At 38.1% G+C, this 22,737-nt stretch overlaps 5 protein-coding genes and 1 long non-coding RNA gene across 11 annotated transcripts; 3 read left to right on the forward strand and 3 right to left on the reverse strand.

Annotated features, from left to right (window-relative positions):
- The first annotated feature begins 1,774 nt into the window (after positions 1-1,774).
- LOC124304350 (85/88 kDa calcium-independent phospholipase A2-like) lies at positions 1,775-7,444 on the forward strand. Of its 4 annotated transcripts, none has more exons than XM_046762427.1 (4): positions 1,775-2,176; positions 3,260-3,519; positions 3,602-3,692; positions 4,027-7,444. In XM_046762427.1, the coding sequence occupies exons 2-4, from the start codon at positions 3,290-3,292 to the stop codon at positions 6,088-6,090; spliced, it is 2,385 nt and encodes a 794-aa protein (XP_046618383.1). In that variant the 5' UTR covers positions 1,775-2,176; positions 3,260-3,289; the 3' UTR covers positions 6,091-7,444. The 4 variants fall into 4 exon arrangements, with proteins under 4 accessions (XP_046618383.1, XP_046618384.1, XP_046618385.1 ...); XM_046762428.1 differs by lacking the exon at positions 1,775-2,176 and adding an exon at positions 2,199-2,286; XM_046762429.1 differs by lacking the exon at positions 1,775-2,176 and adding an exon at positions 2,300-2,319.
- A 5,050-nt stretch (positions 7,445-12,494) lies between these two features.
- Positions 12,495-14,034, reverse strand: LOC124306291 (uncharacterized). Its single transcript, XR_006908572.1, has 3 exons — positions 13,654-14,034; positions 13,433-13,518; positions 12,495-13,222 (listed from the first exon to the last, which is right to left on the reverse strand). It is a non-coding gene; the product is annotated as an uncharacterized LOC124306291 (long non-coding RNA).
- On the forward strand, positions 14,000-17,174 carry LOC124306287 (phospholipase A1-like). 3 transcript variants are annotated; one of them, XM_046766815.1, is made up of 8 exons: positions 14,000-14,147; positions 14,294-14,390; positions 14,923-15,073; positions 15,174-15,301; positions 15,777-16,084; positions 16,161-16,263; positions 16,343-16,470; positions 16,564-17,174. In XM_046766815.1, exons 1-8 carry the CDS (start codon positions 14,078-14,080, stop codon positions 16,578-16,580), a joined length of 1,002 nt encoding a protein of 333 aa, XP_046622771.1. In that variant the 5' UTR covers positions 14,000-14,077; the 3' UTR covers positions 16,581-17,174. The 3 variants fall into 3 exon arrangements, with proteins under 3 accessions (XP_046622771.1, XP_046622773.1, XP_046622772.1); XM_046766817.1 differs by lacking the exon at positions 16,161-16,263; XM_046766816.1 differs by lacking the exon at positions 14,294-14,390 and having other exon boundaries at positions 14,029-14,147.
- Positions 17,175-17,201: 27 nt separating this feature from the next.
- LOC124306290 (uncharacterized) lies at positions 17,202-18,648 on the reverse strand. Its single transcript, XM_046766819.1, has 2 exons — positions 18,242-18,648; positions 17,202-18,169 (listed from the first exon to the last, which is right to left on the reverse strand). The coding sequence occupies exons 1-2, from the start codon at positions 18,432-18,434 to the stop codon at positions 18,003-18,005; spliced, it is 360 nt and encodes a 119-aa protein (XP_046622775.1). The 5' UTR covers positions 18,435-18,648; the 3' UTR covers positions 17,202-18,002.
- Positions 18,587-19,208, reverse strand: LOC124305607 (uncharacterized). The gene is made up of 2 exons (XM_046765185.1): positions 18,990-19,208; positions 18,587-18,879 (listed from the first exon to the last, which is right to left on the reverse strand). Exons 1-2 carry the CDS (start codon positions 19,147-19,149, stop codon positions 18,587-18,589), a joined length of 453 nt encoding a protein of 150 aa, XP_046621141.1. The 5' UTR covers positions 19,150-19,208.
- Positions 19,209-19,921: 713 nt separating this feature from the next.
- Positions 19,922-22,687, forward strand: LOC124305608 (phospholipase A1-like). Its single transcript, XM_046765186.1, has 7 exons — positions 19,922-19,991; positions 20,138-20,234; positions 20,734-20,884; positions 20,985-21,112; positions 21,611-21,918; positions 21,995-22,097; positions 22,177-22,687. Exons 1-7 carry the CDS (start codon positions 19,922-19,924, stop codon positions 22,412-22,414), a joined length of 1,095 nt encoding a protein of 364 aa, XP_046621142.1. The 3' UTR covers positions 22,415-22,687.
- The last annotated feature ends 50 nt before the right edge of the window (positions 22,688-22,737 follow it).

Genomic DNA, 22,737 nt, shown 5'->3' on the forward strand with positions numbered 1-22,737 from the left:
ATACGAGAATAAAGAAACCGTCATATGCTGCTTCGATTTTGCGGTAATTCCGTCAATTTTTACGTATCCCTGAAGCTGTTGCGCCTTCGGATAATTTGTGATCTCAAATTTTTTAACTAGACTGTATAATATATTTGATAGTTACATAATTCTGTTTGACGTTTAATATCTCAAACCACAGCGTTTTTTCTCATCGCACTTATAACTTCCTTTTATCTGCGGCGACTGGATGTCCTACAAAATTACTATGTCAAACCACCAACTGTCATAATCCATACAACTATATACACGATTTGTCACATCGTACCGTTATTGGAATTGCCCATTAGCAAATGAAATTTCTGTAAATCATGCCAAGACAACATAAAGTAGAGCATATAATTACTGCTAAGAAGTAAACTCGACTGTGTATATTCTTACAATTAAAAACTTCCTGCAATTATAATGAAAGAGAAAACACATCGCTTCTGTATTTCAGTATTTGATTTTTGTAATGTATCTACTTAACGTTTTTGTCGAAAAAATTCAAAATTTTCAGTTTAACCCAATTAAAAAATTTAACAAGTTAAATTTATATGTATATGCGTATAGTTATCTCAGTTAGTATAAATTGAACAGTATAAGAAATTATACAAAACAATTCTCGTGTCACTATAATATCAATTTGCCTACATCTAATCGCTATAAGCCAATTAACTTGCGAGGCAATCAAGAATGGTTACGATCGTTCGTAATTTATTGATGACCACTACATTCAAATATTCTTAAACCTGTATTATTATACTTTTTCGTGGCTCAGACTGTGGCTTATGCCCATATATTCTTATAGCAATTTGAATTGCTTGTCTTGTATACAATATGCCATGAATATTATACACGTAATTGCCTGCTAATTTTTGTACTGTTAGGCAAGAGCTCTTGGGTTTTTCCGACGGCAGCATTTTTGTGCGTCAGAAGAAAGAATACGCGATTTCCACAAACGTTACAACGAAATTCTTTTAAAAAAATGCACTGTTTCGTAACTTCAGTTTTCAAAAATTTACAAGTGACCCTCAAGTTAAGGTGAAACTATAAAGCCAAGCATATTTATTTTATTATTTCAACATGCATAGGTTGATTATAAAGTAATTACCAATTAGTGATAATGTTCATTAATGTTTCTTCGTATTCACATTTTTTATAATAAGCCTATTCTCAACGCGCTCATAATCTTCAACTCATTTTTGTCAGCTTTAACCGTCATGCCCCCAGATGTTTAATAAATTGAATGAAATTTACCTTTCAATCCAAAAATCCACAAATTGATGTTTAATCGTTGCAATTAGCGAAAAAAGATGTGGCAGAAAATTGATCAGAGCGAATAACTATCAATGCATGTATCTAAACAAGCAATTTGAATGAAAGACTATTCAGCAGATATTTTAAATTTTTTGAGAGCGATACACCAACAAATTCCATTAAACCCAGCGGATTCTCCTCATGTAGGAATATACAAGTAGATACAAGAATAGTCCGCAAACGTAATATTGACAATGTAGTTACTTTTTTCATACCTGCGAGCCATCAGTGCTATTCGAGCTCACGAAATATTATATCATCAACTCATGCAGAGGCAACACCGAATATGTGTGCAAATTATGCACAACTGACGAAGAATTTCGGTAATGTCATGTTCGCATATTAAGATTATAGAAAATTGGTGCGACAAAAAATCAACTGTAACAGGTATTCCAAATATTATTTATGTATACATTAACTCGTTTGCTTAACTAATTCAAGGATGAGGGGGTTTCCTGAAATTTCTAGTTTCTGACGTGTCTCTGGAACGTTGTATATGAGCCAATGGCTGGATGACATAAACGTTGAACTTTGTTCTTGCAATAACCAGTATGGTGGCAATAGTGACTAAACGGATATGTCCAATGACCATAGGAGTTGAGACTGGTCAAGACCTGAAAGCTGATGCATAAAAGTTATATAAGCGAATGCGCGACGATCGACGTTTCATTTGTAGCAGTGTACGCAATCACACTACATTCGCTACTCAGCGGTCAGCTCAACGCGACACGCAAAATCCTCGTTCAGACGTTCAGTGTGAAGTAGGCAGCTCCAAAGTAAACCGTTGACGCAGTGCCAGCTGCCAATAAATAACAATCCGTGACAATTCAAAGGCAAGGTGAGTGGTCAAGTACAGCAAACGTGTATTGTGTACTAACGATAAGTAAATGTCAACGTAAGCGGTATAGAATGAAGTTACCCAGCAACGAAATACTTATATCGACCAAAGTAATTAGAAAACCGCATTTAATTAAGAATATTGTTGGTATTTTCACTCTCCATACAGTTGATATATTCATTGATAAGTCAAATTAATTTTAAACGATGTTGCGAACAAAGTAAGTAACCTAGACAAAGCGATAGAAGGCAGGTTTGAAATTATAATCATTTAAGGAAATTGAGTCAAGTGCTTATCAATTGGTTTTATTGCTCGTAATGTAACACCGAATATTGATTGGAGTGGATTATAGATTGTCCAAAAATACCACAAATCGATTTGGTCGTTTTTAGCTCGACTGAATGATTCAACTCAACAAGTTTACTCAACAGTAATGTATTTTCAACATAGACCAGGATTGGTAAAAATAACCATTTTGAAATAGCTGTTGCGTGTTCCTAAATCTGAAGCGTGCAATCATTGCAAATTATAAAACACTTTTTTTTGCCATTAAAATCATAAGTGAAATAAATGTTTAATTTGTGGCTAATTTTTTTTACAGAACCTTTTGACAAAACTGAATGTTCACGTATGAGAAATTTTCAAATCACATTGGTGGTTGATTACAATTACTAGCTTGAAATTGTTAATTCAAGTGCGATTGCGGACTTGGTTGAAGTTAGTAAACTTCAGATAAAAAGTTGCAAAATAATGGTGCTTCCTAAAAATGCATTATCATATTAACATTACAAACTTTACCTTGATGATTTTGGATAATCCAAATCACTACAAGCACAAAGTGGGTCAATTCAATATGGCTGAATATTCAACATCAATAAACAAATTCTAGAAATTTGATAAATTTTACGAAATAGTCGGCAAAATTATCTCCAAGTACATGAATAGAAAGAAAAAGCACAAATTGAACGGAAATAATTTATTTCCACTTTAGAACAAACCTACTTACTTACTTTCTTCAATCGGTACTTGTTCAGCGTTGTTTCTTCACCCCTGTAACGAAAACTCTTATTGTATTGTTGACAGAATTTTCTTCATTAAAAATTGTTGAGAAAGATGGACTGGCTGGGAAATTTGACCAACGATTCGGCAGTTCTTCGTAATATCTTAGGGCTGGATGCTAAGCCAAACAAAGTCTTAGAAGTTAAACCTGAGCAATATGAAAATCGTACAGTATTGTCTCGACAAGGGAAGATCTATTTATATGGACCGGACAACCAGCGGAAGGAAAAGTATGAAATAGTTCTGGTTGGAAGTTGCACCAAGAACCCTGACCAGCTTTACAGGTGCGTTTGGTATTAATACCGAAAGTATTGCTAATTGTAGTGCACTAACTAAAACCTAATTTTTTCCTCTCTATGTTTTCAGTATATTTCGCTCAAATACTTTGGAACCTGCAGAGAAGCTCTTCTCAGTCTTCAAAGACAAGGTTCCTGTCCTGGTTCAAATCTCTAAAGATGTAAGAGTGATCTCATGTGATCTATTTATTTATCATGTAGATACTTATTTCTTATTCACTTCGCAAACATCATTTGTCGAATGCCTTATCTTTGGTTATTTTTTTACCTACATAAAGTTTCATTTACTAAAAATAGTAATATGAAGGAAAGAGAAAATATGTGATTCTGTGTTTTTCTCTAATCACTCTTGGCATTGACATGTATTTAAACGCCAATTTAAAAGAAACAATAATGCTGCTTGAATAAACATTATCTTGGGAATATTTTTTTACCATCTTGTAAATGTGTATCAAACGAAAGTTGAATGTTTATTTTTTTTTATTTTACAATTAGCTGTGCAGCACGAGTGGGATCGGTAAGCTGTGTGATCTCCTGACAAATCATCCGACATGGACCTTGGCTCACTTAGCGGCACATCTTTCACTTTATGACGCCTTTGTCTATGCAGCCGTAAATAGCCATGTAAACACCAGTGATCAGACATCAGGAGTGTCGCCTCTCCAAATCGCAATACAAGCAAACAACTTAAAGATGGTTCAGTTGCTTATGGCAGCTAAGAGTTCCCTGGACCATTTGGACCACAACGCAAACACTGTCTATCATTACGCGGTGCATGCAAGTGCAGAGATAATTATGGCCCTTGGTCCAAGTGCGCAAAACAGCCTCAATGCCAGAAACAGTAGTGGACACACACCTTTGCACGTTGCCTGCCATGCCAATAAACCAGAGTCTGTTAAGGCTCTGCTTTTAATCGGGGCTGATGTTAATATTCCTCCAGTTGAGAGCAAACCAACAACTCCTGGTTACGTGGGTGATTTCCTACGCGAAAAGCCGGATGCCCTAAATTCGGATGAAATGAAATACGGTGGAACTCCGTTACACTGGTCCACCAGTAAAGAAACGATCAACGCCTTGATAGAGCAGAATTGCGACGTCGATGTTGTCAACTTTGATGGAAGAACCGCCCTGCACATTATGGTAATGAAAAAAAAGCTAGAGTGCGTCGTCGCTCTGCTGACACGAATGGCGTCTGTGGATATCGTTGACAAGGATGGAAACACTCCGTTGCATCACGCCGTAGTTCACGCTGTTCCAGTCATAGTTCAAGCACTCATTGGATTTGGCGCGGACGTCAACATAGCAAATCACAAAGGGGAAACACCCAGGCATCTCGTTCAAATAAATGATAACGCTGACAGAAAAAAGATTCTTTACATGTTACATGCTGTTGGAGCACGGCGATGTCCTCCTGAGATGGAAGGATGCCACATAGGCTGCAATCACAATGAAAACTTCAACGGCGAAGCGCCACCTGAGGTTTCCTCAGCAGCTTCTAGAGCAGTCTTAGATCAAGTTCTATCTACTGCGAGTGCAAAAAAGCAGGCTTCGGAGGGCAAGCGTAAACTTGACGGTGGACGTCTGTTGTGCCTTGATGGTGGCGGCATTCGTGGGCTGGTCTTGGTGCAAATCTTGTTAGAAATCGAATCTGTGATCAAAAAACCAATTGTTGAATGTTTCGACTGGATTGCTGGGACTTCAACGGGTGGTATTTTAGCTCTAGGTCTAGCAGTGGGCAAGAGTTTGAAAGAATGCGTAGCGATATACTTTGATGTCAAGGATAAAGCTTTCGTAGGCAACAGACCCTACGACAGTGAAGGCTTGGAGACCATTTTAAAAAATGCGGTCGGTACTGAAACAGTAATGGCTCAAATTAAACACCCAAAATTGATGATAACTGGGGTGTTGGCGGACAGAATGCCAGTGGATCTGCATTTGTTCAGAAATTACGAATCTCCGAACACCCTGCTCGGTGTTCCACCTAGTGGAAAGTTCATGGAAACACTCCCTCCAGAGCGTCAGCTCGTTTGGCGAGCTGCTAGAGCCACGGGAGCAGCTCCTTCATACTTCAGAGCTTTTGGAAAGTTTCTTGACGGAGGATTAATAGCGAATAATCCTACACTGGATGCTCTCACAGAAATAAATGAGTACAATCTGGCACTTGAAGCTGTTGGAAGAACAGACAAAGTGAAACCCATTTCTCTTGTCGTCTCACTGGGCACTGGTCTCATTCCAGTACGAAAGCTTGAGAATATTGACGTCTTCATACCGGAAAGTCTTTGGGACACACCGAAAGTTGCCAAAGGCTTAAGTGCGTTGGGAACTCTGTTGGTCGATCAAGCCACGGCAAGTGATGGTCGCCTTGTCGATCGTGCAAAATCATGGTGCTCGATGATCGGTGTCCCTTATTTCCGATTCAATCCTCAAATGTCCGAGGAAATATCGATGGATGAAAAGAGCGATGAGAAGATTGTTCAAATGATGTGGGACGTCAAGGCATTCATGTACGCTCATCAGGATGAAGTAAAGAAACTGGCTGCTATATTAGAGGATCAGTGAAGATTATTTGTTCCACTAAAACAACTAAATTTTGAGTCTTAATTTTAGTCAGAACACATCGCATGCAACAAGCTTACTTAAATGAGAGACTACTTAACTCACTTCTGATTTTCATAGTTATCATTTTTACACAACTTCACTGCGCATCCTAAGTGACCTTATTGACTTTAATAGGTGACAAATAACTAAACTGTTTTGGTAGTCACTCAGTCTTCTTTTTTGTAGAATTTTTTCAGAGTCTTTGATAACTTTTGAAGTATACTTCGTCGTATTATTAATATTGAAACTCGGTTCAAAAGAATTTTAATCTAATATAATAATTTATCATTTTTGAAATTGATTGATTTATTCTGTTCCACTATACCGCATTTATTTTCTAGTCCTATTTCATAAGAACAGTATGATTTAATCCATGATAAAGAAATTCACTATAGATCGAGAGAAAAGTGGTTCTTAATACAATGCTGGATTTTCTTTAATCAGAGGCTGTGAAAATCAATTTTTTAAAGTTTTACTACATTGCCGTTTTCTGCAGAGTTGCAAATAGCTCTTGGGTAGCAAGCTCAATTCACAATCTTTTTGGGGTGTATATGTAGTGTCAATTTTTATAATAATCATTTAACGGTTTAGACAAAGTTCCAAGTGTGTAGGAATACGTTACATGAATACATTTTGTATGATATTGGCAGCCACAAAATTCAATATATCTCCGTACCGCAATTTCTCAACATATACATACACTCGACCTTATTCTCATAATACAATAACATACTAATTTTCATTCTGTTACAAATGGCCAAGAATGACATAATTGAGATTAATGAAAAGATGATTACTTTATTATGCACCAGACTTACGTCCCGTGCAGAAACCGTGATACATACGAGCAAGTACAATTAGCAAGTAAGTGTAATTGTAAGAATTCAACACAACGAAAACTTGAAAAGGCTTTTTTATTAACTGTATTTTAAGTCAATAGTTTAAGGAATCAATTATATTTACTAAAGTTCATTAACAATTGAATGTTTTGTAAGAAATTTCTATCAAAAAATTTCGCTATACCGTGAATAAATTTATGAGAATATTAAAACAAAAATTGTTCAAATGAATTATAAGTCAAACCTGCAAGTATGATATTCTAGTCTGGAACATCAAGATAAAGACGATATCTCGATTACAAATGCTTCCGTTTAGATGCTGTCATACGTGCGTACCTGAAAAGTAAAAAATAACAAACAAGTTGGACTTTTTTTGGTCGGAGGTTGATCATGCAGCCATTTTTGCTCAATCTTAAAAAAGCCAACCAAATCTTGCAATCATTGAGACTAGAGTACAGGAATCTGATCTCTATTGGGGAGCATACGAAAAAATCATACTCGAAAATTTGTCGTTTAGTAGTTTTAGATTTTATCCAAAGCATCGCTCTCATCGTAAAGTTTTGAGGTGAACTTGGTAAGAATTGACTATATATATATATATATATGTATATAAACATCGATCGTGACCGAAATGAAATATCCTTGGGTCTGGTCTCCCCACCAGAGAGAAACCTTCCCCACCACTCGTCGGATCTTTGCGATATCAGCGCCTTTCAGTGTCAGCCAGCGCAAACCTTACTGTGCGGATTTTTTATACTGGTTCAAATGTATGAATATCGGACTCTTGTACTCTAGTCTCCATGCTTGCAATAATAAAGCCACAGATTCTCGACATTTGTCACGTAATGCGTTGACTGAAGACTGTAAAGACAGTTACCCATATGGGCTTTGGTGTGACAACCGAAAATCGTCGCGCGCTTGCGCTCTCCGTGGTGTTCCAGCGGCAGAGTCGGGAACTTATTACAGAGCATCAGAGAGTTACCGATTACGACATAATGTCGGCTGCAATAACCTTCCGAGTAACACAGTCGTCGTAATGGTAAGCCCAAATCAATATTTAGCTTGTGCGTACTTACCGACTTATAACGTTACCGAATCGTCAGCGATTCAAGAAATTAATAATGAGAATCAATTTCTTCCAAAATTCGTAGCAAAAACGTGATTTAATTAAAGAATAGGTACCCGGGAAAAGTATGTATACATGGATGATAAATAATGATAGATCAGATGTCATAATGATGCAGAGACCAAAAAGTATATGCGGTCCATGTACGATATTAATATACTTATATGATCTATACGTGATGCATACTATAAATTTTATAATTTTCCAAGAGACAAACTAGATTATCTACAATAATACGTTTATAATATGAAATTAGAACAATTATTCATTTCGAAATTGGATTCTTTTCGACACGCGCTCGATCTATTCCACAACATTAATATTCGTAATTATTCCAACAACTTTTCTTTTGCTTTCTCGATCTTGACTTTTCGTAGGCATAGAATCGAAACACTATTACAGCTAGTCGCAATTGAAGTATCTACGTTGGGTAGTATTTAACGCAGCGTCCTGATTTAAAGACCTAAAAAGGTGATTGTCGGCGATTTTTTTTTTGATAGGGAGAGAAAGAACGAAGGTTCTTGAAACTTCGAGTGTATTTTAACACACATTTGAAAACATGAGCAAAAATTTTTATCATCCAACTGTCACAAAATGGCAGCATCGTTAGCTGACCATGCATTCAGAGTATTAAGTTAGTTACCAAGAAAAACCTGGAGGCTTGAATATGGTTGAAAAACCAAAAAATGTGGTTTTTATTTTTTTTCGAGTGTGAGAATATTTTTTTTTTGGAGATGAGTAAGGCTTCGTTTTTAAAATATCGGGTTTTTAAATTTTCAAAAGGCTATAAACATTCGAATTTTGGGCCAAATTTTTTTCAATAAGACCAATTTGTAGAGCTTAATAAATCCTACAATTTGAAAAAAAACATGTTTTTCTAGCATGAAAATTGACCGAGATATCGTCAAAATACTGAAAATCACTAAAATGGGCCCTATAACGCTCCACATGGGTTTAGGGGTCTAAAAAGATAGGAATCGGCGTTTTTTTTCATGCCATCCTATCATCACTACTGTTTACTCTTTACTACGACGATATACTAAGGCTACATACACAATCCAAAATAATATCACACGCTGACGATACAGCATTGATGACAAGAGCAAAAACATCGGAAGAAGTATATTTAATGGCAACGCAAGATATCAACAAGATCCAGAAACACCTCAATGAACGACTTCTCTCTCTCAACACAAAGAAGACAACCTACGTGGCATATGGATCCAAGAAATCAGAAGAACAAGATTTAGAGTACGAAAAGATTCAGTTACACAAATGCGCATGAGCGAGCTCCAACTGTCAATGTGACTCAATGATAAGAGTCAAAGAACAAAAATATCTGAGAATACTCATGGACGACAACATGAAATGGAGTACACACACATCACAGACCGTAAGAAAGCTGAGAAAACTATTCAACCCACTGATGATCATGAGTCAAAAACTGAACAAGAACGCGAAAAAAGAAATCTACCATGCACTTGTGCATTCCATAATACGATACGGTATCACTGCATGGGGAAGCGCTTATAGAAAACATAGTCATCATCTTGCACAGTCTCAGGAAGCTCTGATCAAGATCATATTGAACCTGAACCGCAAATATCCACCTGACAAGCTTTACAAAGAATAAAGAATACTAGACCTACGACAGCAATACCTGAAAGAAATAGCTATCAGACTACATAGAAAGCCAAGCGAAATTGAAGAAATGAAAAGGAAACACGGACAACAAACAAGAGCCATGACAGTAAGAACCCTACAGATCGAGCCAACACATACAACATATGGAAATCATCGAGAAAAAATAAAAACAAATGAATTATACAATGACCTACCAGTTGAATGAAAAATAATGACAATGACAACTTTTAAAAAACACATGGCACTTTGGCTGATCAACGAAGGCATGAAATACTACGATGAACTGAGAGCACCAATACAAGAAACCGAAAGAGGAATAACAAGAATAATTAATTCAGTAACACCCGCAATGCACACATAACACACACCAATACAAAAAAAATTGAAAATGGTATTGAATCCCCTCACAATTCTCGGAAACAAAGGCATACCAATCCTTACCCCCTCGCCCCTAGACACATGTCGCGAAATTTATGTAGGATGAACATGCCACAACAATGAGACACAGAAACACATGTATTAAATTTAAGACATATTTGAATAAACTGAGCTGAACTGAACTGAACCCATTGTGTTTTTTTTGCGAAAAGCTTCGCGATTTTGAAAAATGCTGGAATAAATTCTTTGTAGTACTTTGCAAACCTAGGTTTGTAAGGGAAATCGACTGGGCGCAGTCCTGATAAGCTCCGATCAACGGATCAGAAGTAACAGCCACTTAACCTGAACCTAGATTTTTGCCATTTTTCAGCTTGTGCTCTAGTCGTCTGAGTTTCTCCGCTGTTGGTCCTACGCTCTTTCCGCTGCGATTTCTGAGTTCCTGAGGGTCCAATTGATCAGATAAGGGTCAGTTAAATCGAATCTGAGACCAAAAGTTTTCTGCCCGAAAAAAAAGTAAGGCTAACCCCTTTCCATTTTTGGCAAAAATTTTCGCGATTTTGAAAAGCGCTGGAATCAATTCTTTGGCGCACTATATCGACGTAATTTTGCGAGAAAAATCGATTGGGCGCAGTCCCAATACGCTGCGATGAACGCATCAGAAGATACAGCCAAAAAACCAGAACCTCAATTTTCGACATTTTTCAGCAGGTGCTTTTTCGCTCGCCATTTCTCTCCTGTTGGTCCTACGCTCTTTTCGCTGCGATTTCTGAGTTCCTGAGGGTCCAATAGATCAGATAAGGGTCATTTAAATCGAATCTGAGACCAAAAGTTTTTTGCCCGAAAAAAAAGTAACCCCTTTCCATTTTTGGCGAAAATTTTCGCGATTTCGACAAGTGCTGGAATCAGATCTTTGGCGCACTATATCGACGTAATTTTGCAAGAAAAATCGATTGGGCGCAGTCCCAATACGCTGCGATTAACGCATCAGAAGATACAGCCAAAAAACCAGAACCTGAATTTTCGACATTCTTCAGCAGGTGCTTTTTCTTTCGCCATTTCTCTCCTGTTGGTGCTACGCTCTTTTTGCTGCGATTTCTGAGTTCCTGAGGGTCAAATTGATCAGATAAGGGTCATTCAAATCGAATCTAAGACCAAAAGTTTTTTGCCCAAAAAAAAAGTAAGGCTAACCCCTTTCCATTTTTGGCGAAAATTTTCGCGATTTTGAAAAGTGCCGGAATCAATTCTTTGGCGCACTATATCGACGTAATTTTGCGAGAAAAATCGATAGGGCGCAGTGCCAATACGCTGCGATGAACGCATCAGAAGATACAGCCAAAAAACCAGAACCTCAATTTTCGACATTTTTCAGCAGGTGCTTTTTCGCTCGCCATTTCTCTCCTGTTGGTCCTACGCTCTTTTCGCTGCGATTTCTGAGTTCCTGAGGGTCCAATAGATCAGATAAGGGTCATTTAAATCGAATCTGAGACCAAAAGTTTTTTGCCCGAAAAAAAAGTAAGGCTAACCCCTTTCCATTTTTGGCGAAAATTTTCGCGATTTTGAAAAGTGCTGGAATCAATTCTTTGGCGCACTATATCGACGTAATTTTGCGAGAAAAATCGATTGGGCGCAGTCCCAATACGCTGCGATGAACGCATCAGAAGATACAGCCAAAAAACCAGGACCTGAATTTTCGACATTTTCCAGCAGGTGCTTTTTCGCTCGCCATTTCTCTCCTGTTGGTCCTACGCTCTTTCCGCTGCGATTTCTGAGTTCCTGAGGGTCCAATTGATCAGATAAGGGTCATTTAAATCGAATCTGAGACCAAAAGTTTTCTGCCCGAAAAAAAAGTAAGGCTAACCCCTTTCCATTTTTGGCGAAAATTTTCGCGATTTTGAAAGTGCCGGAATCAATTCTTTGGCGCACTATATCGACGTAATTTTGCGAGAAAAATCGATAGGGCGCAGTCCCAATACGCTGATATCATTCTATGAAGAGTTACAGCCGAAAAACGAAGAATCCATCCGCCATTTCTCTCCTGATGTTCTTATGCTCTTCTTGCTCCGTTTACGAATTCCTGGGTGTCCAATCAGTTCGGAAAATGTCCCGTTAATTGATTTCGAGACGAAAATGGTTCACAGCTTCAGAAATGGCAAAACAGAAATGCTCACCTCTCTGGCCTTGTTTCAATTTCAATGTGGACTACTTTGAAAAGAGGTTTAAACAATTTGAAATCTTATTATCGACGTCTTTTGATGAAGGAATCCATTGCTCATTTTCCATTACCGCCGCGAACAACGAATCACGACGCTTGACAGATTAACATGAATATTGCAGTGGATGTTCAGAGAGGTGGAAGAGAAAAATCACAAACTCATAGCCACAATGTCCAAGTCATAGTTTATTCAATATGCACAATATTTTGTACAAGTGTTTAGGTGTGAGTGTATACCAACTACTTATTCTAGGTTTAGAATAGTATCATTATAGTATGTTATACTACGACAATATACTAATGATGATTTCCCCCAAAAGCAGCTCTGGGGCGAAAACAATTCGCCAAGTGCGTTGAAAATGTGTTACCATCCGATATAAAAAAGAATCAAACTGCATACTACAGCCAAGGACATGTCTGATTTCTGGACTTTTATAATTCCTGAGTTATATTCTTTCTCATTTTCATTCTCTTATTATTTTTTGTTGGATACGCTTAGGGTTAGTCTGACCCCAGTGTGATTTCAGAGAGATGTGGAAACCACGTGTCAAGTTTCGAACATGCTCTCATTGTGATTCAACAGACATGTACTTGGCAATGGTATGTGAGTTGATTCTCATTCGATAAAGAATGAGGACACATTTTCAACGTACTTGGCGAAAGGTTTTCGCACCAGAGGTACTGTTTCTGGAGTTATCAGCACGTTTTATACTAATTCATTCATTACTCGTTCTTATGTATAAATTACTTTTAGTAGACATTGATAACTTCGAAGTACAGAGAATTTTCTAGGATCAAAATCATGATCTTTTTAAAACGGTTTTACCACAAGATCCAGTTGGGTCGAAGATCCTATAGATTGTCAAACCGAGCTCCGCAAGACTACTAGCTCTGCTGTTCATCATAACAATTTAAAGTAGAGTAATAATTATGATTAATTTGTACATTTTTAGTCAGTTCTGAACTTATGACTACGAAACTCATGAATACCACTTTCTTTCACTATGTTATACGAATTGAATCAGTATCCACCAAATGAAATTATTACTGTGACTAGTTATGTTGTTTATTTTGCATGAAACCAATTATTCTCGTGAAACTTACCAATTCGTGTTAAGATCAACACTGCTGACTCGAAGTTGAAAAACTTTACGTTCTTATTGTAACTACCACGTGTTATAGTCGATTGACTGTAACAAAACGGAAACGAATTCCGTGAAGAGAAATTGAATAATCGAGAAGTTATACAAGTCTTATTTTTGCGTTTCAAAAAACACTCCTCGATCAGTATCCAACTGAATTTTGTAGAACCAATGTTTTCTTACCTTTTGGAAAGAATTTCCCAGCCAAGTGAACATCGATTCGAGTTTATTCTACAAAGAAAATGAACTCCGTATCTCGATAATTACAAATTCTAATCAGGCTCTTACAATATTGTCGTGTAGATATGGCTAATAGTTTCAGTGCGCCACTAGGCTTAGCGCTATGCGTTATATTAGTTGTGCGCACGTTGTATTATCGTGACGCAATATATCAATTACGAAATTTGAAACTGTGACATGATGTTATGCAAGGTAATGAGATATGCGAAATAAAAATTTGTAACACGATGATTATAACTGTTAGCCAGGAAATACACACTTAAATAGTTATTTTTATGACGTGCACCTCGTCAAAGATGCCTTTATATAAGTAGGTAGGTACTATAAAACGACTATTCTATGATATCTATCACCACATGCCTCAAGTATGGCACTATTCAGAGCTTCAGAATGTGGCGTTGTATGCGCGATCACTGTTTTCGGCTACATTCTAAACGGTAAGTCGGTCAATGGAACACTTGTTGGGTAGTGACTTTCAAAACACTGATCAGGTTTTATTTTTTGACATTTTACTTAATGATTTCTTACTTTCGCCAAGTTTCGTATTAAACATTGTTTTTCAAAAAACTCTTTTTTGCTGAAGGTATTCTCTGCCAGAGCAACATTACTGAGCTGATATCAGAAATATTCCCCTCATGCGTTTTGGGGGCAAACCAAATCAACTATATCATTTATAACAGGTAGGGTATCAAAAGTCAAAGGCAGGGGTTACAATAGCGTGTACTTGAAGATCAACAAAAGTGTACTCACTTTTCTTCACAATTTTATCACCGTGTGACAATCATGGAAGTTACGACACTGCAGGCAAAGACTGTATATGGACGCCATAGAGGAACCCCTTAGTCTTAGTAATATTAATTTTTGTCTATCTAATTCCCAGGCTTCTGAACCAACTTCCTCATTCTGGAAAATATTCAGTTGAAATCTATCATGCAATATCATTTTAGTACATTTTAAGTGAAACACTGTCTTTCATTGATCTACATTGCTGCCCTTGCAACGAGTCGTATAAATAGCATTTGATCATAAGCAAAACGTAAGCCATAAGAATGTTGTATACTTGGCACAGGGCTAAGAATCGAATGATCGAAATCCGAATGATTTTAGCGATCTTAGAGGAAGAATTTAGAATTCAGGCATTCATCCCACGCAAGCTGACTATTGACTCTCAGTTCCTCGATAATTTATACCGTTGTGAACTTCATTCTACAGAAACAACCTATCGAACGGTGTGACCGTCGATTTGGAGTCCAACAGGTTACCAGTGGAAAGTGATTTACCGGTAGTTTTTCTAGTTCACGGGTTCACTTCCGAAGCGAACAACTCGCGCTACCAAAATCTAAGTCAAGCTTGGCTTAAAAAGGTTGTTCGAAAAAGTCAATTAATAGCGTTACGATACTAGACAAGAAATTAAGGGAGTGAACTTACAGTGACCACCATATGTTGAACTGTCTTATATCTAGTACGACGTTAACATGATTGCTGTTGATTGGAAAGAAGGAGCATGTTCCGGAGGGATTTCGCTTACCCAGTATTTGAGCTACCCCAAATCTATCGAGAACGCCTACGAAGTCGGAGCGAACATCGCGCAGTACGTAATTAATTATTTTATATGGATGAAAATATTTTGGTTGCAAATGTTTTTCGAAATACTCTGATGGTCAGTATATTTTTCTAGCGAGAATCAAACACTGCCCGAAACCGAATTCATTCGTGGCTTATCCTAGACTTGCAATACCAGACCAACTCAGATCTCAACTTAATCAACTTCAGTTTTCAATTTGATTATTTCTCGCCCCTTGACATTTGTGATTTGCAAGTCAAAGTCTTTCCAAATGAGTTTCAAATCGTTTGTAAAGGTATTATAATAGATAACTGTGGGAAACCCTATCGTGAAGTGAAGACCAATCAGCATTGGGAATTTATCGACTCTTTGCTGAGTAGTTTTCTAACCTCGATTTTGTTTATTTTGTCTAAAGAATGTTAGTTTATTCCTAAATGATTCTATAACTACGCAATTGCACCCTCCGAGAACTATACTTAACACTGTTTGAATTGGTCAACAGGTTCATCGCTAAACTTATAAGGGACTATGGTATTGCCTTGAAGAATATGCTCATGGTTGGGCACAGTCTGGGCGCACACGTGGTTGGATTTGCAGGGAAGGAGTTGCAGAGTAATAAGATTGGGACGATTCCTCAGATTATTGCCCTGGACCCAGCAGGACCAGGTTTCTTGACCAGTCCGTGCTCGAACAGAGTTTGCAAGACGGACGCTGACTTTCTTCAGGTATTTCACACCTCGGATCTGGGCATCATCCGGCCTTTGGGAAACGACGATTTTTACTATAATGGCGGGATTCACCAGCCTGGATGTGAGTTACACTGTGTGCTGTATCAACGCGAATATATCTGGAATTAGCGCGGAAATATTCTTGAATGATTCGACAGGTTCACTGACAAATTTGTCTTGTTCACATGGCAAATCCGTCGACTACTTGACCTACTCATTTGAGGATTCTGGCTGCAATTTAATTGGCAGGAAGTGGGCCTGGTTTGTATCTGGGATAGTAATATGAGCTGGACTTTTTCGAGTGTAAACGACTCGTAATCACTTTCAACTTTGTCCACAGGTTCTTCGGTGTTCCTCCTAAGCCTGAGTGTTCCAACTCCACATGCTCTGTGCCTGGAATATTTGCCTATAAATACCCGGCCAGAGGAGTGTTTTATGTTGACACGACGAACCTGTCATCATCCTGCGGTGAGTATCCACAATGCGTTCGTGCATAGGACTTAGAGAAGCTTTTTTCCACAAGGAACTGGGATTGATTGTCACGGAAAATTTTTGCTGCAGAGACAAATTTCCGATGAAGAAACGTGGAACTCAACTCTTCGTTAACCTTGATGATCTGGCGATGATTCAACGAACGATGTCACGATGGGGGTTTTAATAGTGTACCAATAATTTTAAAATTGAAATGATCAACTAAGCTGTCGCAATATTTTCTTAATCCTAATCAAGAAAATTCTAGATTTCAAGGCTTTGTTTTGTTATACAGCCAGATTTGTATTTATTTTTCATCACCTTCAATTGATTACTTTTCCAGAGTGCCTTTGAAATTTTCTGTGTTTCCTGAAGTTTTTCAATCTTGTGCAGATTCGGAGTGGGGTATTTCTTTCCGAAGTTTCAGTGCATAATCGCTATCTATAGTTGAAAATGACAGGTTAGTTTTGATTCTAATACATTTTGTTATTATTTGAATGGTTCGTGAGATATAGATTCACAGAGAGTCACGAAAATGGTTGGGTCTGACATAACTTCATGCTGAGACTTTGGTCCAAGAATTTATTACACCATTCAGTAGCCGAAGCCTACTATGCCGATTTTTTAATTGTATGTTTTTACAGAGCACTGTATATTGGCTAAAAATAGAAATGATATCCAAGATATTTTATCGAAACATATTTGTTTGAAGTTTTTTTTATTAACTAAATATGTTTGTAATTACAATTTTTCTACCTGACTTACTTGAACCCAGTAATTCTGTATATTGTCGCAAAAAAGTGCATCTTCTTGTAGGTATAATTAGAAAATCTGAAAAAAATTCACAGTGACTACTTTCGAATAATACTAAAATATTTGTGGCCAATTATAAGCGACGTTCGAGCAGGTCCGAAAAAAATCCCCGATCTGATGGAAAATGATTTATAAGCCAGATCGGGATTCAATTGCGATCCGTGACAATCTAAATTTGATATCTAGCATATCGTTACAGGCCTGCAGGTGAATTCGTTGGTGAACGTTTAAAACGCACGGCAACAATTTATCACCTTGTCACGGCATAAAATAATGTAATTGTATCGTACGTGTAACTGTCGTCACGCTTATAATAATAATTATAACGATAGAGTTTAATCCGCACGTACACATTAGCGCAGCAAGCAGTGCATATGATTACAATATAGTTCCAGAATAAGAAGCTTACAACACTACTTGTGGAACAGATTATACGACGATTTTTTTCATTTTTACGCTGGTGATACTGTTTTTGACGGTTTCGTAACCACAATAAAGTCGAACCGTGTATTTATGGTGCTCTTCAAAAATAAGATAATTTTAGACGTTAAAGTTGAACGCTATCGATCTAATAATACGATTCACTTACTTGTAAGTGGCATTCACATTGCAGCCCTGAGTTGAATATTCCATCGATTCTTCGAACATGTGATTAGTACGAAAGAGAAGTCAAGGCTATGAAAGGCGTGACTATTTTTCCGTATTGTCGTTAATACCTAATACCCTTCTATCTCCTTTTTGCGTTGACGAGTCGATTTTTGTGCATCGTACAACTCTTTCAGGAAAACCAATCCGCTTATCGCGAGTCCAATCGCCAGAATGTAAAACGTTCCCTGCACCTGGCCAACTGTCATTTTCACTGGATCGTGAGTCACTAAGTTGTCTGTAGAACAGTATTAAACTCTTGTCGATACATTGAAAATAGTGAGCATCGTTGTCACGCAAGTTTAATTACCGCTGTGAACAGCCAACTGAGTACGTATATCAAAGTGCTGTTGAACGACGTCGGTTCGCCAGTAAGAATGGATTTTTGATGCCTGAGTCTCCAGTATTTTCGGCTCCTCAGCATTGATAATTGAGTAGAGCCAGAACTCGTGATTTACTGCCCATGAAATTCCACTGGTCGTTAATTCCATCACTGTATCCATCGGCGCTTTGAATCTGAAATATGATAATTTTAATAATCAGACAGTATAAAGAGATTCTCGGTCTTTCGAACATTTAAATTTAGAGTATAGCGATTTGGAAAATTAATAAACGATGTGTTTTATCGTTTCATGCTCGGTTCCTCTCCAAAACGTCAGGTTACAAACACTTGGAGTATCACCTCGACGCTGATTCCGACGCTGGTCTGCAGGATTGCTGTAATACCATTGTTTACAACCAAATGCGCGTATACATTTACTCGCCTAGGTATCGTCATAGCAGATGCTAGGCTGCTTCCGTAAGCAGTAGCAAGCAGCAACGACACGACTAGGAGAGTCATTGCCAGGGCGGCCCACGAAGGTCTGTCGGGTTCCTTGACAAGGCCCTGCAGCAGCATCACTCCAAGCACCGTCAGCACGATCTCGCTCAGGTTCACTTTGGAAGAATCTGCACAAAACCATATTTTCATATAACGCCGGACCCAATTTCTTATTCGAGTAAAATCACCGCGATAACTCGATGATATACACTTCGCGTTGAGTTGTTCTTGCACTTACTCTCGAACCTTACGAAGCTTTCACCCCGTATTACTATTCCAGTGAAGGCAATGGATACGAATATCATGGTTATGAAGGTGGCCCAGGGTGACGGGGCGAATGGAAAGATCGGCGATATCCATTGCGGGATCAGTTTTGGTTCTGGGACGAAGCACGCCATTCCCGCACGATAAAAAGCCACGGTAAAATCCAGGAAACGAAACTCGTGGTGCCAGGACTACAAGGCAGCTGGAAAACAGAAGAAAAATATAGGCATGTGTATATGGAGCATTTTTGGTCATTTAAGACTGCAAGTCACGACCCTCGGATCGTTCTCAACTTCATTCTCCTGTTCTTAATACATACGTTACATGACATCATGAAATAAAACAGTTTACAAAGTCTTAAGTTACAACAAAAACATAAATAAATAAATAAAAACTTCCTGGTAATCGTATGGGTAGAGAAATCACAGTTTGCTTTATTTGATCATTATAACATTCAAACACGAAATTTTTGGCGGCTAAAAGGCATGGATTCAGTTTGAATGATGCGAGAGAATGAATTCTAAAGAAAAAGGGAAACATAAAAAATTAAGAAGAGTGAAAGGGAGCTCAAGCATAATCAGAAGTAACGATCCCTAGTGTCGTGATTTTACAGCTCGTGTTCTCATCCAGACAAAGATACGGGGGATATAATTCGTAACACGATAATTTCAACAGTTAACCTGGAAATACACACTCGCATAGTTATTTTTATGAAGCACGGCTCGTCGAGAATGCCTTTATATAAGCAGGTAGGTACTATGAAACGACTATTTAATGATATCTATTACCACATGCCTCAAGTATGACCATTTCTGTGCTGGGCACCTCGTTAAGGATGCCTTTATATAAGTAGGTAGGTACTATGAAATGACTATTTTATAATATCTACTACCACATTCCTCAAGTATGGCCCGATTCAGAGCTTCAAAAAGTGCCGTCGTATTCGCAGTGACTGTTTTCGGCTCCATGGTAAGCGGTAAGTCGGTCAATGAGACAATAACTGGGTAACTACTTCCAGAGCATGGATAATGTTTCATTTTTGCTCTTTTTCTTAACGATTTCTTATTTTTTACCGAGCTTTATACCAAAAATTGTTGTTCAAGAAACTTTTTTTTCTTCAAGGTATTCTCTGCCAGAGCAATGTTACTAAACTGATATCAGGAATAGTCCCCTCATGCGTAATAGGAGGTAACCACATAAAATATATCATTTATAACAGGTACGGTATCAAAGGTCAAAGACAGGAGTTACAATAGCATGTAGTTAAAGATCAGAAACTGCGTATTCACTTTGCTTCATAACTTAATCACCGTGTGACGATTATGGAAGTTAGACAGTTGGTCTGACTTCTGAACCAACCTTCTTATCCTGGAAAATATTCTACGGAAATGAGGTATGCAACATCATTTCAGCATATTTGAAATGATACACTGTCGTCAAGTGTAGGAGGTTGATAAAATCAGAGCACGCACCACTTAATCTATATCGCTGCACCTGCAGCGAGTCATATGAATAACATTTCATTGCGCGCAAGACGTAAAGCACGAAAAAGTTCTGTATTATATTTTGGCACAGGGCTGAGAATCAAATATTCGATGTCTGAATGATTTTAGTAATTTTAGATGAAGAATTTAAAGTTCAGGCATTAATCCCACGCAAGCTGACTATTGACCCTCAGTTCCTCGATGATTTATACCATGGTGAACTTCATTCTCCAGAAACAACCCAACGAACGGTGTGATCGTCGATCTGAAATCTAAAAGGTTACCAGTGGAAAGTGGTCTACCGGTAGTTTTTCTAGTTCACGGGTTCACTTCCGAAGCGAACAACTCGCGCTACCGAAATCTGAGGCAAACTTGGCTTGAAAAGGTTGTTCCAAGAAGTCAATTAATAGCATTGCGATACTAGGCAAGAAATTAAGGAACTGAACTTACAGTGACCACCATATGTTGAACTGTCTTATATCTAGTACGACGTTAACATGATTGCTGTTGATTGGAAAGAAGGAGCATGTTCCGGAGGGATTTCGCTTACCCAGTATCTGAGCTACCCCAAATCCATCGAGAACGCTTACGAAGTCGGAGCGAACATCGCGCAGTACGTAATTAATTACTTTAGTATGGATGAAAATATTTTAGTGCAAATGTTTCTGGAAATACTCTGATGGTTAGTGTATTTTTCTTTGTTTTCGACTGAAAATTGTTTCCGAACTTCCAGCGAGAAGCAACCATTGACCGAAACCGAATTCATTCGTTGCTTATCCTAGACTGCACTACCAGACCAACTCAGAACTTAACTTAATCACCTTCGATTTCCAATTTAATTATTTCTCATGCCTAAGCATTTGTTCTTTCCGAACCAAAGTCTTTCGAAAGACGTTTCATATCGTTTATAAAAATATTCGATGACTCTGGAAAACCCTGTTAGGAAGTGAAGACCAATCTTAGTTAAACATGGTTCTTTATCGATTAGTTTTCAGATCTCGATTTTGTTTATCTTGTCCAAAGAATGTTAGTTCGTTCCTGAATGATTTCATCATTGCGCAATTGCACCCTCCGAGAACTATTCTCTAACACTGTTTGAATTGGTCTACAGATTCATCGCTAAACTTATAAGGTACTATAGTATTGCCTTGAAGAATATGCTCATGGTTGGGCACAGTCTGGGCGCACACGTGGTTGGATTTGCAGGGAAGGAGTTGCAGAGAAAAAAGATTGGGACAATTCCTCAGATTATTGCCCTGGACCCAGCAGGACCAGGTTTCTTGACCAGTCCGTGCTCGAACAGAGTTTGCAAGACGGACGCTGACTTTCTTCAGGTATTTCACACCTCGGATCTGGGCATCATCTGGCCTTTGGGAAACGACGATTTTTACTTTAATGGCGGGCATGTTCAGCCTAGATGTGAGTTACACTATGTGCTGTATCAACGTGAACATACCTTGAATTAGCGCGGAAATATTCTTAAATGATTCGGCAGGTTCACTGACAAATTTGTCTTGTTCACATGGCAAATCGGTCGACTACTTGACCTACTCGTTCGAGGATTCTGGCTGCAATTTTATTGGCAGGAAGTGGATCTGGTTTGTATCAAGGAAAATAATACGTGCTGGAATTCTTTCAGCGTAAACGGCTCGTGATCATTTTCAATTTTTGACACAGGTTAACCGATACTCCTCCAAAGCTTGAGTGTTCTAACTCCACGTGCTCTGTACCGGGAATAAATGCCTATAAATACCCAGCCAGAGGATCGTTTTATGTTGACACAATGAATTTGACGTCATCTTGCCGTGAGTACCCAAAATGCGTTCGTCTACCTGATTTGGAAGAACAGTTTTTCCCAAAAGAAGTGGGCTTCGTTATCGCCGCGGCTTCTGGTACAGAGAAGAAATTCCGATGAGGAAACGTGGAAATCGACTATTCGTTAACGTTGGTGATCCGGCGATGGTCCAACGGACAATGTCACGTCGCAGGTCTTAATATTGTGCTAAGAATTTTAAAACAAAAATTATCAATCAAGCTGCCACAGTCTTTTCTTAATTTCAATCGAGGAATTTCTAGATTTCAATGCTTTGTTTTGCTATGCAGCCAGATTTGTTTTTATTTTTCACCACCTTTAATTTATCATTTTGCAAGAGTATTTTCGAAATGTTCTTAAATTCCCGCAATTTTCAAATTTTGTTACACATCGGAGTATTAAGTTTCAGTGAAAAATTGCTATCT

This window comes from Neodiprion virginianus, chromosome 5, assembly GCF_021901495.1.
Source record: "Neodiprion virginianus isolate iyNeoVirg1 chromosome 5, iyNeoVirg1.1, whole genome shotgun sequence".
Classification (NCBI taxonomy): domain Eukaryota; kingdom Metazoa; phylum Arthropoda; class Insecta; order Hymenoptera; family Diprionidae; genus Neodiprion; species Neodiprion virginianus.